This window comes from Chaetura pelagica, unplaced genomic scaffold, assembly GCF_000747805.2.
Source record: "Chaetura pelagica isolate M959 unplaced genomic scaffold, ChaPel_1.0 scaffold207, whole genome shotgun sequence".
Taxonomy (NCBI): domain Eukaryota; kingdom Metazoa; phylum Chordata; class Aves; order Apodiformes; family Apodidae; genus Chaetura; species Chaetura pelagica.
This window is the reverse complement of record NW_009953929.1, coordinates 1808876-1831611: the sequence shown is the minus strand read 5'-3', so window position 1 is coordinate 1831611 and position 22736 is coordinate 1808876. Positions and strand designations below refer to the sequence as shown.

General features: G+C 36.5%; 1 protein-coding gene across 1 annotated transcript in view; it reads left to right on the top strand.

Annotated features, from left to right (window-relative positions):
• The first annotated feature begins 312 nt into the window (after positions 1–312).
• Positions 313–22736, top strand: part of CUL3 (cullin 3) — a 31175-nt gene continuing 8751 nt past the window's right edge. The window contains exons 1-9 of the mRNA XM_010001616.1: positions 313–510; positions 6872–6985; positions 12507–12667; positions 13935–14049; positions 15360–15588; positions 17132–17277; positions 20125–20301; positions 20746–20916; positions 22327–22434. Of these exons, the coding sequence (XP_009999918.1) occupies positions 313–510; positions 6872–6985; positions 12507–12667; positions 13935–14049; positions 15360–15588; positions 17132–17277; positions 20125–20301; positions 20746–20916; positions 22327–22434 (1419 nt within the window). The remainder of the gene's footprint in view (positions 511–6871; positions 6986–12506; positions 12668–13934; positions 14050–15359; positions 15589–17131; positions 17278–20124; positions 20302–20745; positions 20917–22326; positions 22435–22736) is intronic.

Here is a 22736-nt window from a genome sequence, read left to right as displayed (position 1 = left end):
AGTAAATTTGCCAACTTTGTGTCAGACATTATTATCTTTCATTGTACGAGTTGATTTGGGGTCTGGTTAAGCAGATCAGTATTGCAGTGCAATTTTTTTCCTTACATTTTTACAAATTATAATTTTAGTAACTATTTCTTGAAATCCCTACTAATTTAATAAATACTGTTTTTCTTTTGATGAAGTTTGAGAAACATTGTGACAAGGAAATCAACAAAAATGAAGCTAAAGCAATTACTGCTCCTGGAGTTAGAACTTCTTGTTATGATCTTTCTTGATTCTAATCAATAATGTGTTGCTTTATTTTTACAGATGACTATGGATGAGAAATATGTGAATAGCATTTGGGATCTTCTTAAAAATGCAATCCAAGAGATCCAGCGGAAGAACAATAGTGGTCTCAGTTTTGAGGAGCTATATAGGAATGCATATACAATGGTGTTGCACAAACATGGTGAAAAACTCTACACTGGACTAAGAGAAGTGGTCACTGAGCATCTAATAAACAAGGTATGTCATTTTATGCATTAAATTTCAAGTGTCTTACAGGTTACTGGTGGAGGGTCAAGTATTTGGAAGTGTGTAACAGAAAACAGCTTTAGCTGAGGCATAACTGTTGAGAGCTGGGAATTTTTAAAAAAAGTTTTGTGGCATTTTTCTGAATTTTGTGAATTTTTCTGAACAAATTTTTGTTTGTTTTCCAGTTATTTTTTTCATCTGTGAAACAAAATAAATACCAATCTAAGAACCTGTTTGCTTTGGGCTAATTAACTAATTCATGAGCTAACAAGAGAGTTGTGGTAGGATTATGCTGTTCAAAGAGGCGGTAGGCAATGTACAAAAACATCAGCTCAGCAACAACTAAAGTCCTGAGTAGTCTGCATTCTGTGATCTCAGTCTTTTGAAAACTGTGTTTCAGTCAAAATTATATGCAGAAACTTTCTGTTTGTGAAAATGCATCATCTGAGAAAATGGCTCTTCATATGTCATGTTAAGCCGTGGAACCATATCTTCAGTCTTTGTGAGGAAAATTTAGGGTTGATTAATACATATGTCGTTGGAAAAAAAGTTAAATCTTACTTTTATGAGTCCAGTTAATATTCAGTGATAATAGTATCCTAAATCTAGGGAAGATACCTTACTCCTTGTGGTAACATCCACAGCTCCCTGTCTTTGAGACACATGTCCACTTTAATCCCATATACTGGCTGTAAGTTCAGGTGGAGGATCAGAGTTTTGTCCTGTTAGTGCAACATTTGGAAAGTTGCACACCATCTTGTATCCTGGATTATTACTTCTGGCTGAATTACAGAGAGTGGATGGGAGGTTTATGTCTAAATCCATAATGCTTGTGGAGCTTTTATGTTTTCTAACTGGGGCTATGGCTGTGACAGAAGTGTGTTGCATCTTTTAAAAAATCTTAGTTTTCAAAGATGTGGGCCAGCCAAGCGTAGTCTAAAGCTGCTTTGAATGTGGGGCTTCTTTCATGCTCACGTGAGAGGGAGCATCCTTTATGAAGTGGCTGAGAAATTTATGGCTCTGATCTATAATCATAGCACATCTGTGACTGAAAACAGTTTTCATAATTTGTGCATTCGTAATTGTGCTATTCATATAAAGTGTGGCAAATGACTGAGGCTTTTTGTACCTTGTTCATGCATATGGCTGTCTTTACAGTCTATACTTAATAATAAGCATGACACTAAATGTTTCATCTTCCTAGACTTTAGTTTATCTTTGTTTAATTTGAGGAAGGCTTCTTTATCTTTGTTCCTTGCTCTTCTGTATATTAAAAATTATCCATATGAAAGATTAATTACTCTGAAGTGCTGATTATGGCAAACTGACAGAAGAGCAGAAGATCTTGTGAGTTTGTACCATCACTGCACTGGCCAAGAGGGTTACACAATTATCAGGGTAGAGAAATGCTTTTCTGACACTTAATGCTATTGTATCTGTTTGTTTTTTAAGGACAGGATCAGTTCTATAATGGCATCTTATGTTTTTGCTGTTATTACTTGTTGTAAGATAGATTAGAAAGTTTTTGTTTAACCTCATGCTTTATGTAACAGAAGTTTTGGAGGAATCTTGTGTGTTTCTTTTTAGGAATGTCTCTTAAATGTGAAGTAGCTGATTAACAATAAATGCTCTCATCATGTGTCTTTAGAAACAGCTGTTCACACAATGGTGGATGCCACTGTTTAGAAGAGGGGGATTTTTCCAACTGAAGTGTTGTTCATGAAATCTTTTAACTTTTTATCAAAATGAGAATGTGCAGAAATTAATATATTTTAGTAAAGGACTACATTGACTTCAGGGGGTGCTTCTGAATAGCCAAACCCAATTTTCTGCTGGTTATCTTTCTAGAAAATGTTACATTCCTGTAGCATTACAGTGGGGCTGGTTAATTAGGAATTGATTAAGAGACTAGATTAGGGAAATGTATTTGTTCTGATTTTTTTACAAGTAATGATCAAGCTTGGAAAATGAAAGCTTTTTATTTTGGTGTGGTACAGTGAAGAGCTATATTTATGCTAATTTAAAAATTATGCCTACTCAGCCTTCTTATTAGAAAGATTTCAAGCACGTTAAGAAGAAAATTATTTAACCCCTCAACAAGAAAACCTAGAACCGTATATTGTCTTTACAAATTATTTAATTATAAAAAATGATAGGTGCAAACATGATTGATAGAAGCACACATAAGCAAGTACTGTTGAACTTGCAGACCCCAATGGCTCACAGTTACCAGATCCTGGCTACTTAATGAAGGCAGTAGTAAGCCAGGTATCTTCCTCCACATCATTGGAGGAATTGGACAGGAATTGGCTGCCTTAAATTGCCTTTTTTTTCACTACTGGGTAAGGGCATGCTAAAACTTGTCTTTGCCTGTGTATTGGCATAATTATTAAAGTATAGTACACATAGAATTGAACTTTAAATAGCATTGATTAAAAAGTATTAAAAGTTTTCATAGTAATTGAAGTATTTAGTTCTTGTGCATCTGGTATTTCACTGATCTTTCTCCCCTTTGGCAGTCTTGTAGCTGGATGTGGATGCTCTTCCCTTCTGTTAGAAGAAAAAACTCTTGAAGTTAAAAGGTGGCAGGATACTTTAGATTTCACTAGACTATGAAATGTGTAAACCCATGATATAAAATATAACATATATTTTGTAAATTCTGTGTGTGTGACAAAGAAATGTATTTATTCGTTAGCCAAACTCAATGGAGTTTTTTTGGGTGGGGTGCCTGTGCTTTATACATCAGGGATTCAGAGATGTTAAAGGGTGTCCTAAACTTAAATGAGCTGAAATGTGCTTGTCTGGGGAGATACTAGGGCATTAATGAAAAGCAGGAGATATTGTCATGTCCTGTAAGATTTCATCATCTTGTCAAACATTGCTGTTACTGGCATGCCAGAATGACTTATGACTTGATGGTCTTTGCTGATACAACTGGTGGAGTTTGGTAGTGACAGTGCCAGCTATTCCAGCATAATAGTAAAGGCAGGCATGCAAGAAAGCCTTTGGTAAGGGGGACACAGGGCCAGTCATTATGGCACTGTTAACTGCAGAAGTAACTGTATGGGGTGCTGGTGCAGAAGGTATGGGGTGAAGGAAGCATGTTTACTCTGGGGCTTATAAAGGTATGTCTAGGATCCCCAGTAAGTGTTGAATTTTGCTGTTGTGGTGTTGCGGACGGACGGGGAGAGGGAAGATAGAAATCTCCTGCAGGGAGTTTGAAATTATTTCCATAATATCTATGAGGTAGGGAGGGAGTGGCCTGAGAAGTTGTGCAGGAGGCTAATTAATTGGTAAGCATTTAGGGTGCACTGTAAACCTGACCAACAATATATGAAGTGTTATCTGCCTTTATCTTAATGGTGTTTTAAGATGATCTTTTGCAAGTCTGCAGTTAAATGGATGTGAAGGAATTGCCAGAAAGTAGATGCAATTCAGAATCCTCAATGTTTGGGGTTTTTTTCTTTCAGCAGAAGGATAGCAGCTGCAGGGGTGAACAGGCATTTCTGGTAATGTTATTCTGTAACCATAGTTTGAACTCTGAGATTTTACAATACTATCTTTTGTACTACTTGGACTTCTATAGAAGATGAAGAAACTGTAATAAAAGTTCTTAGACCTTGAGGCTTTAGTTCAGAAAGTGCTGTTCTAAACTGCTGCTCCCCACAGAAGGTTCTGGCTGTCCTTGTAGTAGTGGAAATTACATAATACAACTATTCATGCTGCTGCGTCAGGCCAGGCACTGCAAGAGAGAAAATACTAGGCCGTAAGTCTGCTTTGTGTACACTTAATAGGGAGTTATTTAAAGCTATTGCAAGCTCATGCCAACAAACTATTCTGAAGAGACTGGTGAGGGAGGGTGCTATATTTATTTAAGAGCTATATCCAGTATAAAGCACAGTTTTGCCTGAAGTTATATACAATATTGTATCCTTGCAAACATAGGAAGACCTTATTGGCAGCTTCATAATCTACATTTATTTTTGAGACTGTGTATAGGCAGTCCTATTAAAGCTAGATATGCCTGACAATTTACTATGTTACTGCAAAGATGGTAACAGAAGTCACTACAAGCTCAGCTAATTGGAAGGAACATTCTGCTGATAAAAACCTTTGACATTTTCTTCAGACTTTGCAAGAGCAGCAGCTGAATTCCTGAAGGGCTTCCTTTTCTGTAGAAGAGTGTGACTATCTAGGTTTTTTTACTACAAGTCATTTATTGCACCAGAGTGGTTTCAGACTTCGCCTTCGCATGGCGAGGATATTTTGTGTGCTGTAGTAGTTTTCCTGTAATGCTGTATTCATAGCCTATAAGAGGAATGTATCCCAACACTTATGAACTCTAGACAGCTGTTGTAAGCAATAATTTTGTTGGCTTTTGTAGCAACTAAAATAATGGCTTTGCAGAGCTGCCTGCAGCTTAAAATAAACCTACGAGAGTGCCATTGCAAAGCTTCACAGAGAGACTCTTAAGAGAAATTCTGTTGTATAGCACCCATTTCTGGATTTAAAACACATTTCTAGGTGGCCACATGCCATACTGAATAAAGCAGAGGTGGTACAGATCTGAATGTTTCTCTTGACTGATTGGAAGCAAATCGTTGTTGCTACCTGATGGCAAGCACCCCCTTTTGCTACCAGTTGGCCCTGGCTGCTCTAGGAGCATTGTTGTTGTTGTAATTGCAAAGGCACGCTGCTTCTGAGTTGTTAACAAACAAACAGAGCCAAGAAAACCTTCTTTAATCCTTTTAAGAGTTCTGTGATCGCCTTGAATACTTTACTAGAGTTGATCAATCCCTACCCTGGTTATGTGTGCCTGTAAACTAATGAAGTTTTTACTTTTGCTTTGGTAAATTTTACCAATATGAGTGATCTACCTAACAGTGTTTCCAGTGTTTTTGCATATTGACTAAAATGAAAACAACTGTGTCATGTTTATTTCTCTTGTTCTGGGAGTTTCAGTCTATTCTTTACAAGTACAGCTGGTGATGTTTTTAATGCATATTTAGATTTTAGCTAAAAACTACGCAAACAGGCTTACAACAGGGGTGCACTTTTGGGAGACCCAAGGGGTAAACTATCGCAATCAGAAAGAATGAGGCAGCTAAGCAGTGCTGGTTGGGACTTAGAGCTGCATACTGTGTTTTCCAAAAGCAAGGAGCAAGGGTCTGGGGAATAGGTGTTTTGAAGATTCTTTTTAAAACCTACAAGCTTGCCTCAGTTACCTAAATTCAACAACAAACTGGATATTACCGGCATAAGTTTCCACAGCTTCTCAAGAAGACACCTTGGTGTTTGTACGGTGTGTCATGGTGTTACTGGCTTGCTCATGAGAGTTTATGGAGTGTATGCAGTAGTGTGGCAGACTGGGAATTTTCTGTTATGCTGGTTTTGCGTAATAACTTCTGAAAACTTGAATGACAGAATGGGGTGTGTCAGGTGGTTCCATCTGATGTTGGAGCAGCTTGTGGCTGCTTGTCATGTGTGTTTGGATTTCCTGTTTGAATTCTCTCTACTGAAATTTCCATTATCACACAAGTATAAATACAAATCTGTTAATGTAAAAGTGTATTCTGTTCAGTTACAACAGAGGACAGAATGTAATCTGCAGGTTATGTCAAAATTCATGTGTCTTGTTAACTCTGGAATATTTTTTTACATTCCCCTGTGTTTCTTTTTTACATGAGTTTAAAGCTTGGGTACTGTAGTATGTGCCTATTTCATGTAAATCAAAATATTAAACTGGATGGTTTTATTTATTAAAGGGAGTAGTAGTGTCAAAAAGAAGTAAAGCCTGAAGCTGATGGGAGAGATGAATCAGTCAGCAAATTCAGCCATTAGTATAAGTGTGTGGTCTTTGCTAAGTTACTGTTTCCTTTCAGAACTGTTGCTAGCTGTAACTTTATTCTGTCTCATGTCTTTCTAAATGTCGTTAGGGCCGATTTGCCACCTGTACTTGTTCCTGAATTCAACGCTTACCCTTACTACCTAATATTCTGTGATAGTACTGTTAACATTAGTTGAAACACTATAGCACTAGGAAATTAAACCTTTGAGGAGTTGTAAGAAAATAACATTTGAGACTTGAGTTATTCCCTTGAAAGTGAACATCCATGTTATTTTTTTTCTTGTTTTTAGCCCAATTTTTCTTGCTTGTATGAAGTCTTTTTTTTATCCCACAGAAGTCTAATGCAAGGTAGGGGATGGTCAGCACCCAGGAAAAGCAAGAACTTCTTGGTAATATTGAAATTCATAGAGGGAGCAAGAAGCAAAGCTTGTTAAGGTTTAAATTATGTGGGAGAAACTGGCTTGGGTTTATGACAATATACTACATTTTTGTTTGCTTCAGGTGCGAGAAGATGTATTAAACTCCTTGAATAACAACTTTCTACAAACACTAAACCAAGCGTGGAATGATCATCAAACTGCTATGGTGATGATTAGAGACATTCTGATGTATATGGTGAGTATTCTGCTTTATCATACATTTAACTTGATGCAGTAAATTGCCTGTTGACAAATGTAAATAAATTAGCTGGAAGGGTAAAAAGCAAGGGATGTTTACCAGGGTTCATCCTAAGATTACTGTCTGTCCCTTGTTTTGAATTCTCTGTGTGCATGCAGGACTGTTATGGGTGTGTGACAAGTTAAAATTGGATCCTTCTTTCAGGTTTTGTCATTATCACTTGCAAAATGCATCTGAAAAACTATTGATTGTGCTATTCTTAACAAATAAGCTAGTCAGATGCATTCTGGCAGGTTATAAATGTTACTTGCATGTTTTAGTTCATGTATTGGTTTCTTATTGTGGAAAGTATAATGGTGTAAAGCCTTCTTAAACTTCCAGTGTAGGTTTTTTTAAAATAAATTTACTGTCTTTTGTGTTATGGGTGTTCTGTGGTGGTTGTGAAAAGACTACATATCTAAAAATAGGCTGGATAAAATGCCTTCAGTGACACTCAAGTTTATTTTATCTCAAGCTTGCCAAAGGGAAGATTGAGAGAATATTTGAAGATGTACAGTCTTTGCTATGAGAAATTTTGTAATTTCTGATCTTCTTGTGAATCGCTGCTAGATGAATCTCAACAAATTCAAGAGCAGTTAACAATTAGAATAATCTTCTAAAACTAATGATAAATTTCCAGAAGTGTTAAAAGGTGTAATCCAGAGTTTTCTAGGGGAGTAGCTGTTGTGTTTTGGCCAAATGCTGTGTATTATATGAGTATAGTAGGTGCTGGATGCTCCATGGTACATAGGTGGTCAGAGTGGATAATGCAGTATTATCTGCTGCTCTTAAAATTCAATAAATGTTTCATTCCTCAGTGTTAGAGAAAGCTGGCTTATCAGCTGTTCCTGTTTAGTGTACTGACCAGTGTATCGAGGACCAAGAAGTGCCCTCTTTGAGGAAGGGTTATGTGCTTCATTTAGCACTTTTGAGAGGAGATGAGCTGTTTCCTAAGGTATTTTTTGTGCTCAGGAGAGCAATGTCTTGATGCTTGTTTGAAGGATGTGATTAGAACTTACGTGCTTTGGTTACATATCGAAGTGCAAGCTGTTGTTTAATATAGGCCTAGTCTTAAAGATTTGCAGTTCTATCTTTTTTATCTTTATCACTGTGATGTCCTGTTGAGTCAAATGTAATTCTGTTCATTGGAAAGAGACTAAGAGCAGGAAACTTCTAGTCTTGAGTATGTGTTCATTCAAAAATGATATATTGTGATACTCTGATTGTACCACAAAATTATAAAGCAGAGGAACGTGCCAAAAATGACATCCGCTCTTCAAAGAAACAGTTTTCAAGAAGTTAATAGTTATTTTTTCTTCTTTTATGACATTGAGTCTGAATGAAATGTAGTTTTACAGTGATGTGCTGTTGTCAGAAGTTGTTTATACCTTTTATTCAAGCACAGCAAATAAAATTTACATTCCAAATATTTTTATCTTAAAAACAAGTACTGTATAAACTCAAGTCACCAGGGATTGTTAATTGATATGCTTGTGTTCCACCAGGAGAAGTATGTGCAATTATAATGTTTTTAAATAAAAGATAGCCCAGTCCTTCTCCTCTTACTTTGTAGACAGTCCCAATTACTTACACATAAGTTTCAGGAAATGTACCTATTGGTACCCAACAAGCCACAGTCTGACGACAGTGAAAGTAAAACATTTAACATAACCTTGAATTCTATTCTTACTCTCTTAAATTCTTGCTTCAGCCTGGTGATTGCACATCTTGAATCACCACTCTTCTACTGCCATGTTTGTTTTCCACTCCCACCCACTAGCTCCCATATGATTTCAGTCAAAACAAACACTTCTCCAACCCACCTTAATCTCTTTCCTCTGTTTAATTTTGCCACTTCTAATAAATTCAAATAAGTACATTTCTAAAAAGATCTATTTTGTACAATGAGATTTGTGCATTGTTATGATACTTGATAATCTGAGTACTGGGTGTTTGGGGTTTATGGCAGGATTTCCTGTGATGTGCAGAACCTCTTTCACAAGGACTCCTAAGTCTTTCTTTATAGTTGCTTTTTAAACCAAGTGTTACCTTGTCTCTTGTGTCATGGTTGCTGTCTGGCAAAAAAGCCTGCTTGGTTTCAGGTCTGTTGCACTAGAACTACATTGTACAGGGCTTTGCAACCTGGAATTGCACCACAAAGGCAAATCTTAACTTTGAGATACTCTAAATTTCCTCAACAGAATTTCAAATTTATATAGTTCTGTTGTATTTTGCAGTATATGGGCACGAGCTCTCCTCCTCCTATTGTGCGTGTTCAGGCTACAGTAATCAATGCCAGAAGATATGTAATGCTCTCTGAAAACTCCTGGCACTGTCTGCAGCCAGCAGAGGTATCAAAGCAGTGAAGTCATGTCCTAAGTAGTGTCTTCACTGTGTTGAGTCATGTGCTAAGACGTGTTGAAGTAGCAAAGCAATGTTCTGCATGTGGGCATACCTGAAATTCAGTCTTGCCTCTAGCTGCAACTTAGGTAAACATAACTACTGTAGTTCTTATTTAACTACTGTTGATAACAGTAGCAGTGGAGGTGCAGTTGTTCAGTCTTCTCTTAAAGCTACATGAGTGTGAGCATTCTTGGAATGTCTTACAGAAACTGGGCTAAACTGGATTCTGTGGTGTCCCTTTTTCACTACCTGTACTTGCTAAATGTAAAGCAATTTCAGGTACACAAGGGCAGCAGTCACACCCCTGGCTGCAGCACAGGCCCACAGATAGTATCAGAGGTGAGCAGCTCCTCTTGCCAGTACAGCTGTGTTGCAGGGGGCTGAGCATTCGTGCCTCATCCAAGTACAGCCGTGTGTGTTGCACAGCCATGTGTGTTGCAGAGGGCAGACCATTCTTATCTCATCCCTGGGCTGCACGAAGCCTGCATCTTCTTTTAGGCCAGCACTTGACAGATCAAGTGAGTTTTGAGCTCAGGGCATATGACTGCCATTTTTTATGGCTTACACACAAGGTAGTAGGGAGAAGTGGTATTTTTATGTTCAGATCTAGGATCAAGGACACTTGAGATATATATACACACACAATGGTGTCTGAAAGGTACATCATCCAGGTAGTGCATTCAAGCAGAGATGGGAAAAATTTGACTAGTGGTTTTGTATGGTAGGTAACATGCTTTAGTTGAGATCAGAATTATTCTGCAGCATTAACCAGCCTTGTAGTTAATGAGTAATTGCTGTCTGAAACTCTACCCTTGTCTCTTGAGTTACTTTTACCTTTAAGCACTTGTTGCTTCTCTGTTTGGGAAGTGATTGCTGTTCAGTAGCCTGTAGTATTGTCTGTCAAACCTCATGCTACATAGGTCATCTTGTCTCTTAAGAGATTTTTTTTATTTTTTTTTTTCCATGTTAGGAGAGCTTCTAGTAAATGGTGAAAGTGATCTGTTACCAAGGGTAAGCAAATCAGCAGCATCAGAAACATTAATGCTGCTACTTTAATTTGGGTGTTGTTGGGTGAAGAGGCATTGCTGTTACATTGAGAAGACCTTCTAGTGCACTTGCTATTTCATTTCATAATAGCAGTGCCATCATAGAAGCTCTGCAGATGAGTCATGACGATGGCTTTAATCCAGTTTGATACCCTGCTGCCTGTACTTCAGCAGTATGAATATTCTTAGGAAATAAGTCTTTTCTCCTCAAGTCATGCAGTGTATTACACACTACTTTTTAATTTTCTCTTTAATCTCTTCAAAAAGCTTACTTTAGAGTCACGTTTACTTCTGTTCTTAATGCAAGTGTGTCAATAAGGAAATGAAATAATCTGTTTCTAAATAACAGAAAAAATAGATTAATATACAAGACCAAGACCAGTGTTGCTACACTGGTTTTATGAGACCAGTTAGTAAACTCTTTGCTTTGAGGCAAAAGTAAGCTAGCTTCATGAGCCACAGAGCAGACATATCTGACCTGTTCCCATCTTGATTTTTCATCTTGGTTTCTCATCTTGGTTTTTTTCATTTAAATTAAATTCTGCCAGTCTGAAGGGAGTGGCTGGAATCATTGGTGAATTATGGGACCCAGTGTTTCACTTTCCTCTGGTCATCAAGTGGCAATCTGGCATATAATTAGCATATGAATAATTTTGCCACATAAATTCAACTGCTAAATTACTAAAGGGTATGCTCTCTGTTCCTTCTGATGTTTACAATTGCAGAATTTATATGAACTTAAAATTTTGTAGTCTTTATTTCGGACTTCTTAATAGTTTAGTTTTCTAGGTGTTTGAGTAACTTTGCACTTCAATTCTGAGTGTCGTAAAGCACATAAGATAATTGATTAATCCAGTGGAGTATCTTATCTTTATACTCAATTTCAAACATTGACCTTCATCCTTCATAGAATTTGATTTTTTTTTTTTGTTACAGATATGTAAATTCTCAGAAAACCTTACAGTCACATTTGTGAGTGGGTACAAAACTTCTGGGGCTGAATTGATAGTAAAGTAGTATTTTTAGTAATTAACCAGACTGTTACATTAGATGAATGGATTATGCCCTGACAGAAATTAAAGCAATCATTGCTTATCTGAGAAATAGAAACTCAATTGCTCTATTCTGAATGTTGTTTTAAATGGTCTTACCTGGTATAGCAGCACTGGATATTAAGTGAATACACTATTTTTCTGTCCGCTAGTAATTTTATTATTAGTCTTCCTTTTCTAGAGAGCTCTAAGTTGGGAGAGAGGAATAGAAAAGGGGAGACATTTTTGGAGCATTTCTGCAGGTAGCAGTAAGAAACTTGGGTCTGTGCTCAGTAGTGTCTCAGTCAGCTCTGATAGTGTTTGAGCTATACAAGTTGGAAGGCTGTTCAGAGGATCAGGCTCGATTTGTGAACATAGGCAGTGTAGGGATAGTGGATACTTGAGGAGCTTGATTCTTCCTATAGATTGAGATTATGTAAGAAGATGACTGTAAACCCCATCAAAACATAAGTATTGCAGTTTCTTCTCTCTCCTTTCTTTTTTGGGGTGTGTGTATATAAGTGCAATTTTAGTGAAACATAACAAAGTTTCAAGACATTTGATCAAATTGAATGAAAGTGAATTTGTGGAGTGGGTGTTCTTCAGTGGAAATCTTTATGTACCATTTTGCAGTACTAATCCATAAGTGTTTTGATTGTAATTGTTCTCATTCTGGCTTTTACTTTTTCTTCTGTTCATCTAACTATGCCACTTCAGGACATTTCACTGAAAATTGAGGGCAATCTGTCTGCCTAAAAGGAGTGGTGGGAATGCTGTGCTTACACTCCTAAGCAAAGTAGACTTTCTGTGCAAATGAAGTTTTTGGAAACTTTTTTTAATTTTTAAGGTATTCATCATTTCTTTTTATGGCGAAAGAAGATTACTTTGATTTTATTTTTTTTTTCTGTATAGTGGAAATATTCCCAATCTCATGCAATTTTGAATAGCACAGAGGTACCCAATTTAAAAATGATCTTGCTGTGTGTGCCTTTGTTGTAGGACCGTGTGTATGTGCAACAAAACAACGTGGAGAATGTCTACAATTTGGGCTTGATTATTTTTCGAGACCAGGTTGTGCGATACGGCTGCATTAGGGATCACCTGCGGCAAACTCTGCTGGATATGATTGCAAGGGAAAGGAAAGGAGAAGTTGTAGATAGGTAAGATATTTGTAAGTGACCATCTTTTGTTGCAAATAATGAATAATACTTGTCAATTTGTAAGAGTGAATTAAGAACATACAGCATTACTTAAGGCCACATTTCTAATAATAAGTAAAATATATCCACAATCTGGAATAATACATTTCTTTGTATAATAAGGTTTAGTATAATGGTAAATGGGGAAGCTCATGAATGTATTTTAAAATATTTATCTTGTGGTTTTTGTTAAAACTTACATTAAATCTCTCAATTATGGCCTTATGTCAGAGCATTTGGTTATAAATCAGAGTTTTGACAATTCTCTACCTCTTTCTACCCAGTATTTCCTTTTTACTGACAGACTTTCATTTTCTTGTACCTGTGTTTTGGAATTTTTTTAAGTTTTCTTTTTAAATTTTATTTCTCTTCTTTTTCCTTGATGTTTTGATCCATCAGTTTCTGGGTAGTTCAGTTGCATCTGTGGGTTTTTAGACCCGTTCCCTATTTAGTAGGTGTGAAGTTCTGTGCCACACACTGCAAATACTGCAGCTGAAGTAACTTCAAATCTGCATGTTTTCCTTTGCATCTCCAGCTTCAGAACAGCTCATGGGCGTGGAGCTGTGTAAGCTCCATGCTGCTTTGGCTGCAGTTCTGTGTCTGGGATTGCCCAACTTGCACTTTGAGGAGAAAAATACTCCCTGGCAACAGCTGTGTATTGTCCCCTACTGCCAGAAAGTGGAATTTTTTCCTGGATACAGTTCTTTTGTTTTCACATGTTATTAGTGTTTGTCAATGCCTAACCAAATGCTTAACTTACTGATACATTTTCATGTTGTGGGTTTTTGTAATTTTTTTTTAAAAAACAACCAACTGAGCAAAACCCCAGACTTCGCATGGCAACTTCATCTGTGCAGTTGTTTTGAATTGTTCAGTTGCAACTTATATGTGCAGTTTTAAGTTTTCTTTGAAGTAGTATTTTTGTTGTTTTCTTGTATGTTGAAATATATTCTTAGTAGTTTTCAGAGTTAATAGAAAGTGAGGCCTGCCCTGCTAGCATTGTATTTAAAGTCATCAATAAATCATTGTCAATTCCTCAGTTTAGAACAAAAATAATCAGTCTTGCACCTGTAATCTTTTTGAAAACTTATCGTGTACCAGGTTTAGGATGGGCTTGCTATTGCTATATTTTATTGAAGTTAATATGTTCTGAGTTGTTATTCTGCTGTGTATTTTGTCTTAAAAACATGTAGATTTCTGAAGTTGTTAACAACTTACTTTTTGGCAGAGGCGCAATAAGAAATGCTTGCCAGATGTTAATGATTCTAGGTCTTGAAGGAAGATCAGTCTATGAAGAAGACTTTGAGGCTCCATTTTTGGAGATGTCTGCAGAATTTTTTCAGGTACAGCAGTGTTATAATATTGTATTTGCAATATTGTTGCAACTACCTGAAACTGTGAGAATTGGTGCTGCTTTAAGTAATTGCTGCTTATTTGACTCCATTAAAAAAAAAACACCAAAACTAACTTTGCAGAAAAACTAACACATTTTACAGAATTACCATAACATGAATGTAGTTTTGAGGTATGGGGACCAATAACGTGTAGTCACTGTGCTAAGCTTGTGCCGCCTTTGGGCTATTTTGTGCAACTTAATCTATCCCTGGAGATAGGCTCCCTATCAGAGCCACAGTTTTTTTAGCTACTAATAGCATGAAAGTTTGAAACTGTTTTAGGCTGGAAATGAAGAGGGGAGACTGCCTGTCAAACTGCCTTTGAGGAAGCTTTGATTCCTTCAAAATTTCTATGTTTATGAGTTAATTTTGGTAGTAAAATGAAGCGAGTCAAGGAATGAAGTATATTCAAGTGGCTGTCTAGTTGTTGAACCACTCACTGAATAACACCTTTAAAATATTTCCTGATTATTTTTTTTTTTTGTGAGACAGTTTCAGGGAAAAAAAAGCCAGTTGTATCATTGTCGAGTGTATTCATGCTCATCTATTGTTGGAAATAGATAGAAATTATAAAAGCATGTTACAAGATACCTAGATAAGATAATTTGTCAGCCTCACAGTTCTTATGCAGGATTGACTGTCTGTCATATCCTCTGGTTTCCAAACTTCCTTTAAAATCAGAAGCATATGTTGCACAACTATTTAGAAGATACTGTATTCTGTTTTTCATTGGTGCCACATAAAATTAAGAACAAATCATTAGAGTTTTATTTCTTAGTTCTGCCTTTAAAAAACCCCAAACTTTCCACCAAAAGGCTTTGCTGACCAGTATGGATAAACACAACTTCATATGCACTAACGTGCTCAGCATTAACATTAATAAGAAGTTTTGACCCTCAGAACTCATAAATGTGCCATAAACTGGTATTTGAAAGGAATTTTTGCCTCTTCCCTCTCCCCATCTTTCAGTTTTCTTTGGACCTGTGGCTAAACCTTTAGTTGGTAACAGGTAACTAGTTTGGCTTAGGTTGTTTTGGTGTGAAAAATACTGTATTCATGTTGTATGTACCCCCTTATGTATGTAACACAATCTTCATTTTGTGTTAAGCATGTATGTAAATCTTGGGAGATATGATCTCTTCCTGGACTTGCAGGGTTTGATTTTAACTTGTTTCTAAATGTTGATCTGAAATAACTAGTATGTTTCCTTTTTCCCCTTTAAAAAAAAAGTCTAATGTATTGATTTGTGTTGATAACAGATGGAAAGTCAGAAATTTTTAGCTGAAAACAGTGCTTCTGTGTACATAAAGAAAGTAGAAGCTAGAATTAATGAAGAAATAGAAAGAGTGATGCATTGTCTGGATAAAACAACAGAAGAACCGATTGTGAAAGTTGTTGAGAGGGAACTTATTTCCAAGCATATGAAAACTATAGTGGAAATGGAGAACTCTGGACTAGTTCATATGCTGAAAAATGGAAAGACAGAAGGTAAGACTGCATCAAATTGGAGACAGAAATGCTTACAATACTCCTTATTGTTTTTAAACTTAGGATAAGTCAAGCTTAATGTTGCATTCCTGTGGAGTTGTAAAAACACTTCAGCTCTGTTTTGCAAACATCTGAGAAGTACTACTTCAGAGACTTTTAGAGGGCTTCTAAAATAGAGCCCACATGTATAGCTTGTTTCTGTTTAGTATCAGATAGAAGTACTTTTTCATTAAGCCAAGTATCTCTTTAAGAAAAGTATAAATCTATTGTAGTGGTCTTTGTTACTTTTTTCTATGATCCCTTTTATTACTTTCATTATCTAGTATGTAGCTGTCAAAATGTACTGAGGTTTTTTGGCCCACAGGCAGTCATTTAAAAAGTGCTAGTGTAAATTACTTAATTTAGTAGAAGTATTGCAGGACCAGCTCTCTTGTTGCAGAAATAAGTTGGCTCTTTTTAAAGGATAAGCAGCTTATCAAAATGGTTGAAGAAGAAGGGATTGACTTGATTCGGTTTTCCCTAATAAAGGTTAATGTGGGACAGAATGACTGAATGAAAGTTACTATGGAAAGAAACAGAACATAAGTTTCTAAAGCAGCATAAAGCAGCATGTGATTGTACTGTCTCTAATTAGAAATCAGTGCTAGTGCTGAGGCCATGAGAATGGAGGACAGACTTGCTGCTTAGATTAATGGCCTTTGTTCATTAAAGTAGCTTCACAATTACTAGGTGATGGAGTGGCAAAGTGAGCAAATTTCTTAGCTGTAATAAAAGACAATTACTGTATTGGAAAGTGATCGTACTATACTTTACATTTTTTTCTTTAATATCCAGTTAACATAACCTTCAGGCTGAGGATACAAGGATATTGAAGGGTATTCATAAGATACAGGAATTAGTTTAACTCTTACAGGCCTTGGTTTGATTTAGTTAAATACTAGAGAGGAAATATTTGCTGCCTTGTAAAGATAAGGTTTCACATAAATGTCCAAGGATGAATTGCTCTTTTGGAAAGCCACATTTAACCTAAGCTGCCACTTAAAGTATTATAAAGTTTAATGCTGACTTTGAGACAAATAGGGATTAAACTCCAATTTTTACCAGTTTTTGTTTTTAATATAGAAACAAGCATCCCCTTAGGGTTGGTATAACTCAAATTTTAATTTGTTTTAACTCAAACTGTTCTTAAAGCTCTTAATACAATATTTGATTTTTGGCATGATAATCTTGAACACGACATTCTTAAATACCACTGGAGACCATGAAGTGCACTGTTCTTTAGCACAGGCATCAACTTCTACTGGCCTGGGGATCAGCAATAACAAATTCTATGCTGTATCCCACTTAGAATAATTGAATACAATCTTTGTTTTTAAATTTGTGGCTGCTGCAGTCACCATGTCAAGATTCTAGTGCCTGAGCTGTTACGGGATGCTTTTTGTGACTGAAGTGGCAGCATGTTTGTCATCTTTTGCTATGAGATGAACAACTTAGAGAAGTACAAGAGAGAGTGTCCTGCATAATGTCTCATTCTTGTTTCCAGACCTTGCTTGCATGTACAAGTTATTTAGCCGTGTGCCAAATGGCCTGAAGACGATGTGTGAGTGCATGAGCTCCTACCTGAGAGAGCAAGGCAAAGCACTAGTTTCTGAAGAGGGAGAAGGGAAGAATCCGGTTGACTACATTCAGGTAGCTCCATTTTTTCCTTCCATCTTTCACATGTTCCCCAGGATAGCAGTTAACTTCATGATTGATAAGCCAAACCTTAATATTGATTCAAAGGGATTATTATTATTATTAATAAGCTACATTTATAATTTTGTTTAAAATGTAAAATTTCTGAATATTCAGTCACATTTAGAGCTTCTCTTTTGCTTAAGTTGCTTGGAAAGTATGTGCTCTGTTTTTGTGCTTTTGAAAGATGTTTTATTAAGCAATATACAGGGTAACTGAATATTTATCTAGCTGCTGGGAATTTCTTGGATTATCCTAAACGTGTTTACCTCTGGAGTGAGTAGTATGTCTGCTGGCAAGTAGCTTTACAGTGTGTTTTGTTTAATATTATGTAATGCTAGCTATCAATGTTTATTGAAACAAAAGTCACATGACGGTATTTCAAGACAGGATAAGCTATGACTTGGGAGGTGAACCTGTTATGAATCATAACAAATTACTTGCTTCATTCTTGGTCTCCTTGAGAAACAGAACACTTTTGCATGTTAAAAGATAGGTGCTCCTTCTTTTCTCAGTCTTGCAGTAAGAAGTGATGTGTACCATTAATTTATCGAGATCACAAAATACATTTCAGGAGTGTTTGTCATCTTTTCTCTCCCATTGTCTCTTAGAAGATGATTTTAAATTTACACATTAAGTCTTGACACTTCAATGAACTTTAAGGAAATGTTTCTATAACTGGAAGATGTGTTATACTTTGAAAGTGTACTCATTAAATATTTGGGTTTTTTAAGTGTGTAGTCAAAGTTCTTGTGTCTGGTCTTTATGAAAAACGTATTACTGAATGTCTATTATAATCTCTGCTCCTTCGTTTGAAATCAATAATTTTGCTAGAACTGGTTGCTGTTAGAAGAAGCCATTTGAGTATAAAAACATTTTTTATTGCATAATTACTTTTCTGGCAATGCTGAAGCAGTCGTCTTACCAAGCTTGGTCAAGAATGACATCTCCAAGAATTGCTAAAAAGCAGTGAGAATGCCCTTTGAAATTTATTAGGTTTAATTATGAGGTTTAATGCTTTTTGTGGTGGTATGATTGTTTTATTTTTTTTTAAAGGCAAATTATATGGAAAATAAGTATTTGGATTGCTTTGAAGAAACTTTCACTATTTAAAATCCTGATGGACCTAAAGGGTTATAATAAAAAGTTTTACTGAGAGTTAAAAACATAAAGATGCTGTTGATGTTTCCTGCCTGAAGGCCAATAGCATAATGAAGCTGAAGTGATACTGCATGTACTTTGGCAGAGCTCATCCTTTTAGCTCATTAGTGTGTACCCCAGCCACCCCAAATAGGGTTATCCTCCACTTCTGTTGACATGATGGAAGAAGAGAAAAATACCTGTGAATTGAGAAACCACCTCACTCTTCTCATCTTAGCCGTGTTCATCTGAATTTTCCAAGGACTTAAGTAGCAGACAAGGAAGGTACATTATACCCTCAAGTAAAAAAAAACATTGTCATAGTCCAGCACTGCTTCTGCAATGACATCACTCAAACGCTGAGCATATTTGGCCAGCTGGTTGGAAAAGCATTGCCAGGGGATCAGAATTAAAACAACTTATAATGATTTGAAGGGATGTTGAAATGCCATTGTAATTTAAGGTACTAACAGTTTTTCCTGTTTAACACCAGGCTGTTCAGATGGTGTACTCCTGGAGAGGAGATGTAAGCTAACATTGGTAAAGAGAGAGATAGCTGAATTTACTTTGAATTTAAAATTTCTAATACACATTAATTAACCTGTCTCAAGACCATTCCTTTAAGTGAGATGGTGAGTTCCTAAGAAATGTTAGTACCTCTTTGAGTAATTCTTGAATGGCTTCTCTAAGTAACCAGATAAAAACAATTGCTTAAGAAACTACAGCTTCAAGATCATTTAATCTGAACAGATTTTGTGAGCAGTCATTAACCATGAGAAACTTAACTCTCAAGTGAGATTTTATTCCCCCTCCAAATGCTGTCTTAGTTATGTCAGAACCCTGTGTGTATCATATGTATACTTAACAAGGTGCTCAAGTGATTTTTAAGGTGCTTTCCCCCCTCTGCACTCAGTTCTTTTAACTCTGGATGAAGATGGTACAAACCCTAAAAATGATACTAAGAATCTGATGATTGAGCTCAGAGGAAGTGGTCTGATTGAGGCCTGTGAACTTCATACTGTGATGACTGGGGAGCTACTGCTTGTATGTGATTTTCATATGCTCACAGTGACTCTTAAATACCAGTAAGAAACATGCAACTAAATAGTACAGGACATGTCCCTGAATTGAAATTAGAGGAGGGAGCAAGGGGGACCTAACAAGAAGAGGCCTGTTGTTGCAGTGTTTTTTCTTCAACGTTGGTTAGTAGCTATAAGGATGCAGGTAATGGGTGTTTAGAGCTGATATTTAGCCTCATCTTTTCCACATCCTGCGTTTGATTGTGGCTTTGTCAAGATTACTTGAAATAGAAAAGACTTAGCAAATACAACAAATCCTTCCTTTCAATTGTGGATTTGAAAATATGACAAACCAGCTTGTGATTAAAAAACTATTAATCTTTGAGTATCCTGTTACAGCAAACTTCCTTAGTATTGGAGAGCAGTAGTTTTGCCAGTTTATCTGAAAACTACTTCTATTAGAGATTTATGGCAGCCATATGTAAAATAGAAATGGAATTGCAGGTACTTTCTAATAATGCTGAACTATAAAGAGCTTTGCAAAATCTCTCATGACAGCTATGGCCTTCTTTACAGCTTTATCTGTTATTAGTGTTTACAGCTTCAAATCAGTGATGGTTTTGCTTTTTTTTTTTTTTTACAGGGTTTACTGGACTTGAAGAGTAGGTTTGACCGTTTTCTCCAAGAATCCTTCAATAATGATCGTCTGTTCAAACAGACTATTGCGGGTGACTTCGAGTACTTCCTCAACCTCAACTCTAGGTCTCCAGAGTACCTCTCATTATTTATTGATGATAAGCTGAAAAAGGGAGTGAAGGGAGTAAGTATAAATTGAAAGATCGTGCTCTTTGCTATGTAAACTTGGGTTAAATTAAATTAAGCTACTTTTCTAAGGATTATTTTTGTATTAAGATAAATGTCAATACTGCCTTGAAAAAAAAGTATATGTAAAACATCTGAGGTCTGTGCTTTTAAAAAATATTTAAAAACTTATCCAGGAAGTTTTACTGTATTTACCCAGGCATTCTACCCATCCATCATCTCCCATTTCCCTCACACTTGCTTTTTCCTTCGTTTTAGATGTTTGTTTCTCTGCTCTTGAATTTACACATCATTCTTTTGGCTCTGTCATTCACATGTTGGACCAGTTGGCTTTTTGATAGGCAACTTAGACCATGTGCTTGCTGTGAATTACTTGAAGTATTTAGGTTGCATAAGATACTTATGCTGGAATGTTAAAACTAGCAAATTCTGTCTTTTTCAGCTAACAGAGCAAGAAGTAGAAACTATATTGGATAAGGCAATGGTTTTATTTAGGTTTATGCAGGAGAAAGATGTTTTTGAACGCTATTACAAGCAGCACTTGGCAAGACGACTTCTGACAAACAAGAGTGTTTCAGATGACTCTGAGAAAAATATGATATCCAAATTAAAGGTAAGACAGTATCTGCATACTCTTTACTTCATTTTTTCATAAATACAGTTTCTTCTGTTTTTACATAAGGGATATATAGGTAACCTATCATGATTGCTGTTAAATGCATATAAAATTTTAAAACCCCAACAGAAAATAAAGGTTTTTCTGAATAATTCTGTGGAAGTAAATGGACGTAAGTACTGGAAAGCACCTGTGATGAGAGAGCAATCTAGAGAAAAGCCTTTTTTTTTCCAAATTAATTAAGACTCTTTAAATAAGATGACAACTGTTATCTAGTTACTGGATTTGAAGACTCTGTATCCTAGATTTTGTTATTCACAGTAGAATTCCTTTATTGTATATGTTGTTTTCTAGTTCCCTCCATCTACAGATGATAATGCTCAATTCGTATTTGATTAAGTAGTTTGAGATTAAGAAAAAAAAAATAAATCTTCAAATCAGAGTCTGGAAACACATTTTCCATAGTTGGTTCTATTTACTGATTAAATAGACCAAGAGATGGAGAAGGAAGTAAAGCCTAAAGGTGAACAATCCTTGAAGCGTGTTACAGTGCAGCTCCTTCCTAATGGCTAGGGAGCTTCCCAACCAGAGTAATTTGATCCTAAAATCAAACTTGACCAATCTTAATTTTTGACCTTTGCTTTCTATAGGTGAGTGAAGCCTGTTTGCATCAGATTTTTCCAAATTACCAGTATTCATTCCAGATTACTGATACCGATTCTTTCCCAGATAATTCTCCACTTCTTGCCTGGAGGCAAGAAGGGCAGACGTTTCCAAGATGGTCAGAACTGCTCTCTTTTCTAATGGGATTGCACAATGATAAGGATGCTGAGACTAACATACTTCCCTTTACTATGTATGTCAAAGTAGGTGTTTGAAATAGGCAGAAAGACCTATATGTGCAACTTAAATGCATGTATGTGTGCACATGTGTCAATATATGATTAAATCCCTCATTTTCAAACGGTCCAGTAACCTTACTTGGTAGTCTGCAGTAAACATTTTAAATTAAACACTCTTGGGACACCAGGGTTTTTTTCAGATACAAATCCAAGTGTTTCCCTTTATAATATCATGCAAGAAAGCAGGTGAAAGTGTTTGCCTTGGTCTGATAAGCTTTCTTATCTTTATTTTTATTATGAGATAGCAAGCTGAAAAGAAATAAAAAATACAGTAGTGGAGAGAAGAGAAGGAAAGCAAGTTTTGATATGTGTATTGTTAGATAGTTATATTAAATAAGAAATGTAAGTTCCGAAGTTTTTATGCAGGTGGGAACCCTGGTTAACCCAAATGTACAGAAATACTATTTTTGAGATTTAGAAACTGACCATTAATCTTGCAGTTCACATGTCAAAAGCGCTGTTTTCATAGTGCTTTCCTAACAACAAGTTCTGTTGTGTGTTTCAGACTGAATGTGGATGTCAGTTCACGTCTAAACTGGAAGGAATGTTCAGAGACATGAGCATCTCAAACACAACGATGGATGAGTTCAGGCAGCATCTTCAGGCGACTGGGGTAAGTGTGGGAGTGGGTGTGTGCTTGTCCCTTCACTGCGGTGCAAACTAGGTCTTTTTGAAGGCTGGTGGTTTCTAATTTGTCAGCATATGCGTGTGGAAGGAAGGATTTTGTCAGCCTGCTCAGATGATTCTCTCGCTGTATTTCTGACCTTACAAACTGCTGTTTTTCGGGAAATGCTAACAGTCAGTTCGAAGCTTGATCCACAGCTTGAGTGGTGGCCGATTTCATTCCGTAAAACCCTGTGTTAACCTCCCTCGTGTCCGCGTTTCCCCAGGCGGGCCCCGCTGCGGTGCCCGCCC